An 8577-nucleotide genomic window follows, 5' to 3' on the forward strand; every position below is an offset into this window, starting at 1 on the left:
GAGGAGAGGGGAGGGGTCAGCCACCTGCCAGGTGAGGTTTCGTCTCAGGGTTAGCAAACTCAGAGATCCAGTAAATCCTGAAGTTCTCCTGAGAAATGACTGAAATGCTGAAGAGCTTCGCCTCCTCGTGTCATTTAGTTTTCCTCCTTGGTCCATAACTTCAGGTATCAGGATGAAGCACGGTGGATAAACTGTGCAGGATGTGGACGTGATGATATTTGAACAGATAATATTCATTCTTGACTTAAATACTCAGTGATTCCTAACAACAAGCACGGCTCTCATATGAGGTCCTAACGATTAAAGCCACAACTTGATGTCAACCATTTTCTCTCACTGCTGTTTAAATTAGACTCTTTGCTGAATAGTACGAGCACTAACAGTCCAGCTTCTCTGAACACTGGAACTTGTATACAAACTTCAGTTTTTTCCTTCTCCCTCCACCAAAGATCCACCAATCAGCTCGGGACGTGCAGCGCTGTGTTAGCCTCCTTTCAGGCTCCTGGCAGCTCTCACTGCTGACTTTAAGGGCTCTTTGTGGACTCTGTCCTTCAACATGTGAGCTCACGGTCACCTATGAGCTCGGAGAGCAGAACATCACAGTCAGTGACAGGACTTTAAATGATTGGTCAGTGTTTGCTGTTAGTGTGAAGCATCCTTCCAGTTTGCACCGGTGCTTTATGGCAAGTCTGATTATACATACAGAGAAGTATTTTAACTGTGAAATATCTGAAGTGGTGTACAGGCCACATTTAAAAGTTTGGTATCAAACTTTCAGTCAAGCGTGAGGTGAAACATGTTTTTAAAATATAACCTTAGGCTGTTTTTTGCAGGACCACCCTAATAAGGTTTCATATAAGAAAAGAACTACATGACACAAAATCATTACCTTCACTCATTATCAGAAGCACAAAGTTTCTAATAATACCTTTCTGAGCCCAAACCCAGCTGCTCTAAACGCTTTCTATTCTTCGACCTGTCTGATGTCACAGAGGAAATAGGAGCCACACCCACCCGCCGTTCAAACCTTTTGGTTGTGAGAAGCAGCCAATCAGAAATGTATCTTAAAGGGGGAGGAGCTAAAAGGATGAGCTGAGGAGTCGCAGGAGGCCCAGCAGGTAAAGAAGGATTATTTTGAACTGTGAATCATGCAAAGCTGCTCTGGGAGAGAGAGTCCAGGAATAAAAAGATGGAGCTGGAGATGAGCAGAGGTATTTAACCGGGGCCCCCCACTGACATCTGCTCCCAGTCACAAGCTGAAGGTTCCAGCTCAGTGACAATACATCTGTGAGCTATTTTTAACCAGTGAAGTACTTTTATGGTGCTGCTGGTACTCAGTTGTAGATACTGGTGGGGTGGCTGAGTGGCGCCCTCTGCTGCTGTGAAGCATTCACAACTAAATGCTGCTCTTTGCACACCCAGCAACACTTTGTTGCTTTAAAAGTTGTTGTGATGCCTCGTGTAGGTGTGTGCAGCTGATCTAATGGACACAGGTGCTGTGTTGCATTAAATGCTGCAGTAACTGAGCAGCAGCACAAACAGAACCAGGATCAGATCACTGCAGAACTCTCACACACGATTATGTGTATTTTATAGATCATCACACAAATTCACATGATTACAGACAGATTATCACGGCACATGTGCCGCATTTTTACAGCTCAGCCTACAAACAATAACTGTGTCCTAGCGAATGTTTCAGGAGGCCCCTCCCCCCTCAGGAGGAGGTGTCGGTTTTGTTGCAGCAGCAGTAGATTCAGAGCAGAAGCAGAGACATAGAAGCAGTGTTCGGCTGTCAGCGGCTTTACTTTGAGATGCGTTCGGCAGCACCTCTTTACACGCTCTGCAGTTTTTTGCTGAGTCGGTTCAGAGCGTCTTCGACGATGTCCAGCTCGTGCCGGATGTCCTTCACCATGCTGTTGATATTGTTGGTGTCCTCTAGAACGTCCACGCTCTGAGTGTAGGGGTCGTAGCGTATCGTGAAGGGACGTCGAAGGGTCTTGGCAAACTCCCTGCAGACACAGCACACACTTTACATCCTCAGCTGAAGCTCTCACATCGGCTCAGAGCCAAAATCCCTCAGAGATGCGTCGCAGCCGAGGCTCAACGAGCTTTCTGCATAAAACACACCCTGCCTGCTACCAAGGATCCAAGACAGCGGTAATTAATCTATATGAGTCTCTGCCACTCATGTGAACATCCCGCCAAGAGGTTTCAAGACTTTAAACTGCGATTTTAAACTTCATGCTCTGCGCTGTGATACGGCCTGCCCACAAGCATTGTTTTCAAGCCTGAATCCCAACAGCAGCACAGGGACACACAGGGTCAGGGTTCACGGTGCATCTTACACATCATGCGGGGAAAACTTGCAGCTCACCTCATTTTGTTCTTGGCTTCCTCAAAACTGTCGGCCACATAGTAAACCTGCTGAAACGTGGTGATCATGCACTCCTGGTTGCAGGTCACCGTGGGGTCAAAAGGAAGGATGTTGGCGCTGCTGGACAAAGCGTGCTAGGAGGACAGACAGACACGTGCACAGATGTTTTAGATAAAGTCCAAACTTACTGAAACCTGCTGGGTCAGGTAACTAGCTTAGCAACGGTTGGTGTTAGACTGGATCAGCTGGAGGGACGCTCTGTGCTGCTTCTACCAAAAACCAAACACTGAGAGCGAGTCGTGAGTGCAGTGAAGTAAAATCTGCACATGTTGAAGTTTTAAGCATCAAAACCTGAAAGTACTCAAGTAAAATACAAGTACACAAAAATGGGAGGAGTTTTAAGATGGTGTTTTTACGCCATGTGGATTTTTTGAACCACTCAGTGGGTTTAACAAAACACAAAAATCACTAATAATCTGTGTTGTTTAAAAATCATCATATTTCTGAGCCGAGAAAATGAAAGACAACATGAAGACAATAAGAGCAGCAGATGAATGTGCAGTGTGGAGGTCAGAGGTCACCTGGAGTTCACTGGCAGAGGAGAGGAGCCCTGCGCCGTACGCCCTCAGCCTGCCGTCCTGCTTACAGAGGCCAAACTCCACAGTGAAGAAGTAACACTGAAACACACAGGAGAACACCGACGTCAGCTCAGAGCGCCACTGCACGCGCTCAGTCAGCAGCGCTCATCTGTCTGTTTGGTGGATTAAAGCCTGGTGTGGATGAAACTGACTGTCTGTGGGCAGGTGAGGGAAACCAGCTCTCTGCTGCTGAACCTTATCTCACTAAAAAACACCAGAAATCATCTTTAAATTGATTTTTTGGGCTTAAATGAGCTTCAACCCAAACCTGAGGTCTAACCCCACCATGACCCGCTAATCTGCAGACATACAGTTTTTATAGCTGCTGGTTTCATCTGCCTTCTTGTTTTTCACATTTCTTTCCAGTATTTATATTTACTGAATCCTTCTTCATGGTTTCTATTCATGTTGAACTCAGCAGCATCACATTAGCCCTAACTCAGCATGCTGTATACATGAATACTGACAATAAACAGTTTTGAGTCTTGATTGTATTTATTTATTCTTATTCTTTTCTATTCAGTACTGTTGTTCTTATTCTTAGTTTATCATATTTCTGTATATTTGTTTATGTGATTTTTTTCATTTTATTTTTACAGTTTGCACCTTCGATCCAGGAGGACGATATTTCGTCCCACTGTATGCTTGAGTGTATACTGTTGGGTTGACATTAAAACTCGACTTGATTCAAAGACTCGTCACCGACGATGACCTTGGTGGGTTAAAGCTACCCAGATAAAAAACCAGGTGGAAGTACAGAGGACAAAGGTCCCCCAGTGAGGCGGACGTTCACCCCGGGGCGAGCGCACACTGAGAATCACTCAAAGTCACCTAAACAAACTTTTCACATGAATATTTTGAACCTGAAGGTTTGGAAGGAAGAATTTTGTAAATGCTTCAGCTGCTGAACAGCACTGCTTATTATGAGGAACTCTGAATATACTGTAAGTAAGAATGGCTGTGATTGGCTCGTTCCTCACTAATGAGAAGCCTGATGGTGTCACCTGGTGGTGGAGATGTGGAAATGCAGCAGAGGTTTGGCGCAGGAGCTCAGCAGGTGATTAACGGGACAGGTAACCACGTACATGCACCTCTATAAGCACAGCAGGCTCTACCTGTAAGATATGTACACTTTGTACTTCCTGTGTAAAGCAGCTGATCAATAACTCTCAGTGAACAGCATCACAACACATGCGCTATCAGGGCCAGCCAATGACACGCTGCCACAGCTGTGATGTCAGATAAACAGGCGTGTTTCTGTGAGGATTGCCTGCTACTCAGGACGTCGATTCTTACAGGAAGAGGAAGAGGAGACCCTGAGACTGACTGAGGCTGAGTGCTTGGGCACTACAGCACCTAATCCAGGTGTCCTTCACCTTTATGTGTCAGTCAGTGGTCTGTTTCACTCCTATTGGTAGTTGCCTTAATATTTAGACAAGTTCAACTCAGGACACGCCCACTTCGCAACACTAACGGCATGTTTTCATTGAGAAATTCGATTATTATTGAAGCTTAAATGTTATTATTTGCCTTTAAAGCCTCCATATTTTGCCTCCAGCTCACTGAGGTCATCAGCCCAACCTCTCACCTGCTACTGCTGCCTGAGTCTTCCTGTCCACATAAGAAGAACTGAGATCAGATTTAAGGACCTATTTTTGTCATGTCTGGGGTCCCTCATGGTTTCCTTTGCACTGTGTCTGTAAGACTGTGAGAACTTTGTTAACCCTTTGTGACGTTTGCTGTTTGGTGTTTGGGTTCTTGGTTTGCAGATACGTGTCCATGTAAAGCACTTTGGTTCAACTTCTGTGCTTTTAAAATGTTTTATGTAATAAAACTGACTTGACAGCCTTATGAGCCAATCCCTTCATATGTGGGGGGACCCATGTTGTTCCCGCCTCATCCAGGTGTATTTAGGGTGAGTCGGCGCTGCAGCACTCACTGTGGCCAGTTTGTTTACATCATCATCTGAAGCGCCGAGAGACGCCAAACCGAGCTCCTGAGAGAACTGAGCGAAGCTGGGCTCGGCGAGCAGAGGCACATGACCCAGCAGCTCATGGCATGTGTCTCTGCAACACACACGCACGCACGCACACGCGCCGCACGCACGCACACACACACACACACACACACACACAAAGCTTTAGAAATATGAACACAATAAAGAAAGACAGTAGAACTGACTGTTATAGTGTGTATATATGTGTGTGTGCACTCACGGTTCAGGTGTGTACAGAGGCTCTGAGCTGTGGCGGACATACTGAGTGCAGTGAAAGACTCTGAAGGCCAGGCCTGCCAGGAAGTCTCGGGGGGAGAGGTAACCGGCAACGGGCCTGATGATGAAGCCTGAGCGCTCTGCTCAAACACACACACACACAAACACACACACACTGTCCATCTTAATCTTTAATCTAAACAGCGACCAAAAGATGACCAGATAACCAAAAATAAGAAAGCCAGAACTGAAGAGGAGTAGGATTAGACAAAGACTCAGGCACCGGGATGAGGGATAAAAAGGCCTGGAGGATACTGAGGATACTGAGGATACTGAGGATACTGAGGATGGGAGAAAATAACAAAGGATGGAAGTAAAAACACAGAAAGGTAACATGGACTTAACTGTCAAAATAAAACAGAGGCACAAAAAACAACCCACACAGAAAACAGGAAGGACGCAGGTAGTGGGGTTAGTGGGGTTACCATGACAGCTGCAGTTCATGTACCGTCCAGCACAGGCAGCAGTGAGTCAGTCCCCATAGACTCCCATGTTAAAACTTTCCAGCAGAAATAACCATGTTTACAGCCTGATACACAAACTGATTGGTCTCTGTAGATAATTCCCCCCTTGATAACAACATGCATTATTGGGGGCGTGGCCTCTTTGACTGACAGGTGGATGGTGACACAGGTGGCTGTAGCTGCTAGCTGTCTGCTAACTGGACCTCTGCACCGTGTTTGTGCTGTTGGAGCATTTTAATGACATCATGTGACCAATAACATGGCTGCTGTGAGGTCACTGCACTGACAGACCGTCGGGGAAGGCGGAGCTCCAGTTCTGGTGCACAGTGAACTTTGAGGACTTTATTTGGATGTTACTGAGCACTGACTGGCAGGTATCTCTGTGTGTGTGATGCTTCCATACTGTGCTATGCAATACATGGAGCTAGCAGCATTAGCTGATAATATGGTGACCTCTGGCTCCAAAACAATCAAACTGGTTTTGCCCATCATGTGCGAAACCTGAAAAGGTGCCTGAAAGCTGCAGTGGGAAACATCGGTGTCACTCTCCTTGTTTTTGGCTCAGATATTCAGCAGCTTCCAAACATCTGCCTGCGTTTGACGGTCAGAGATGGGCAGTAACGTGTTACAAGTAATGCGTTACTGTAATCCGATTACTTTTTTCAAGTAACAAGTAAAGTAAGGGATTACTATTGCAAAAATGTAATTAGATTACGGTTACTTTCCCGTACGCACGCTGCATTACTGCATTACTAAACCTTGATTTTGTTTGCGAGAGTGTCTCATGACAATGATGTACGTTTGTGCGTCATTCATGGTAACAGACGTGTGCAGATCAACACCGGATAATATGGAGTGCGGGAGAGAGTATGACCGTGCAGTGTTTAAAGCGTGGAAGTACTCACATTACTTTGAGTTTGATTCCGTAAAAGTAACCAAGCCTTAGCGTCCGCTGTACACTCTGGGTGAGAAGAAACCTTCTTTTTACAGCGAAACCCCCTAAACTTCTGAGCGAGCAGCGAGCGCGCTGCCACGGGAATGTGACATTCACAGAGAAACCCCCGGATCCCCCCACTGACATGACCGCTGTGGGCAAACCTCCACCCGCTCCACTCCTGCTAAACAGCTGACAATAGATTTAAGAGCCACAGGACTCATTGCTGCTGAGTTTTTGATTTTATTTATTTTCTGCTGTGTTTTACTTGCATCTATTTGAAAGAGTGTAAACACAAAACATGATTTTATTTTATATGCTGGAATATGCAGAAAACAGGTTTAAATGTTAACGAGTCAGAGAATGTTGCATATAATTTAATTTTTGCTTGATGCATAAAGTAAAAAGATTCAAACTAATAAAACAAGTTTTAAAAAGAGACTTTTTCATTGGATTCAGTTTTACATGATGGATTATGAAGAAAAAGTAGAATTGGGCTGAAAGGTCGCTTTATTACCTATACAGGGTGTTTATAATGTTTTTTAAAAGTAACTAAGTAACTAATTACTTTTGAAAATAAGTAATCAGTAAGGTAACAGGATTACTTTCTGGAGAAGTAATCAGTGATTAGTTACTGATTACGTTTTTCAAGTAACGACCAACACTGTTGATGGTTACCTTTAAGGAAGTGCGAGACGTCCTCCAGCTGGGGGATGTTGTCCTCGCTGTATTTGCAGTACTTGGTCAGCAGTGGGAGGTTCTTCAGGTACTCCCTGCAGGCGTGGCTCGGGTACAGCTTGTGGAGCTCCCGGAACACCACGCCCCAGGTACGCACCTCCTCTGCAGTGTAGTCCACACGAGGGATGGGCTCACCACTGTGAGAGACAGAGTTAAAGGATGAAAGCCCTTCTAGGTTTTTATTATTAACTTCATTAATGAAGAAATCCATAAGAGGAACTCACTGTTTGTAGTTTATAGCTAAATCAGAAAAATATTGTCTTCTTTTTCTGTATATGTTGTCCTTAAATCCCTGCAGGAACAGTAAAACCTCAGTCGGTTACCGAGTTCACACTTCATTTCAGAGCTCTGTCCGACAACCCACATACCGGATGATCTGCATCAAGTTCAGAGCCATACATCAAAACCCTGTTTGCACACAAGTCCAAGTCAGAGATCTTCTTGGGGAACCACGGCACACCGAGCACATCTGAAACACAGTCAACACACACGCAGACCTGTGAAATAACTCATTTCTATCACAGCTTCTGTTTAGTCAAAGTACGACAAGGTGTACCGTCCTCGGGTAGAGCGGAGCCGTCGAATGGCGAGATCTCCACGATGTCCGTGTGCTTCCTGAGCAGCTCGGTGAGCTCCTTGAACTGCTCGTGGCCTGTGTCGCAGTCCACAAAGATCTCAAAGTCTGAATTCCTTCGTTTGGACTTACGGGACTCGATGTGAATGAGGTTGACGTGTTTTTCCTGCGCGTGTGCACACACACACACCCAAAGAAAATGCTGTAAATGCTTCCGATCAAATTCAAATTCCTGGCCAGTCACACACATCCTCAGAAAACACCATATCTGTGTCAACATAAAGAAAATGAAACCTCACCTGGAAAAGTTTCAGTGCCTTTATAAGACCACCGACTTCGTTTTTCAGAGTGAATATGATGGTTGTCGACCCTCTCCCAAAGCTGCTGGAGACGGTCCTGTTGTCCAAAGACCTTCCTCTGCGAAGCTCCTTTCCTTCTGACTTCCTGGCGTACATGCTTCTCTGGATTTCAGCGACACAAATATGAAATTTATAATGATGGTTCAGTAAACTTGTTTTTGCACTGGCTGCATCAGAGAGTCGTCTGGTAGGAGTAAGACGTAAAGGTTGAGACAGGATGA

General features: G+C 45.3%; 1 protein-coding gene across 1 annotated transcript; it reads right to left on the reverse strand.

Annotated features, from left to right (window-relative positions):
* Window positions 1-1580: 1580 nt before the first annotated feature.
* On the reverse strand, window positions 1581-8577 carry LOC116319109 (tryptophan 5-hydroxylase 1-like). Its single transcript, XM_031738331.2, has 10 exons — window positions 8297-8577; window positions 7980-8163; window positions 7792-7892; window positions 7648-7715; window positions 7364-7560; window positions 5232-5367; window positions 4955-5081; window positions 2959-3054; window positions 2378-2511; window positions 1581-2012 (listed from the first exon to the last, which is right to left on the reverse strand). Exons 1-10 carry the CDS (start codon window positions 8450-8452, stop codon window positions 1835-1837), a joined length of 1377 nt encoding a protein of 458 aa, XP_031594191.1. The 5' UTR covers window positions 8453-8577; the 3' UTR covers window positions 1581-1834.

This window comes from Oreochromis aureus, linkage group 1 (assembly GCF_013358895.1).
Source record: "Oreochromis aureus strain Israel breed Guangdong linkage group 1, ZZ_aureus, whole genome shotgun sequence".
Lineage (NCBI taxonomy): Eukaryota > Metazoa > Chordata > Actinopteri > Cichliformes > Cichlidae > Oreochromis > Oreochromis aureus.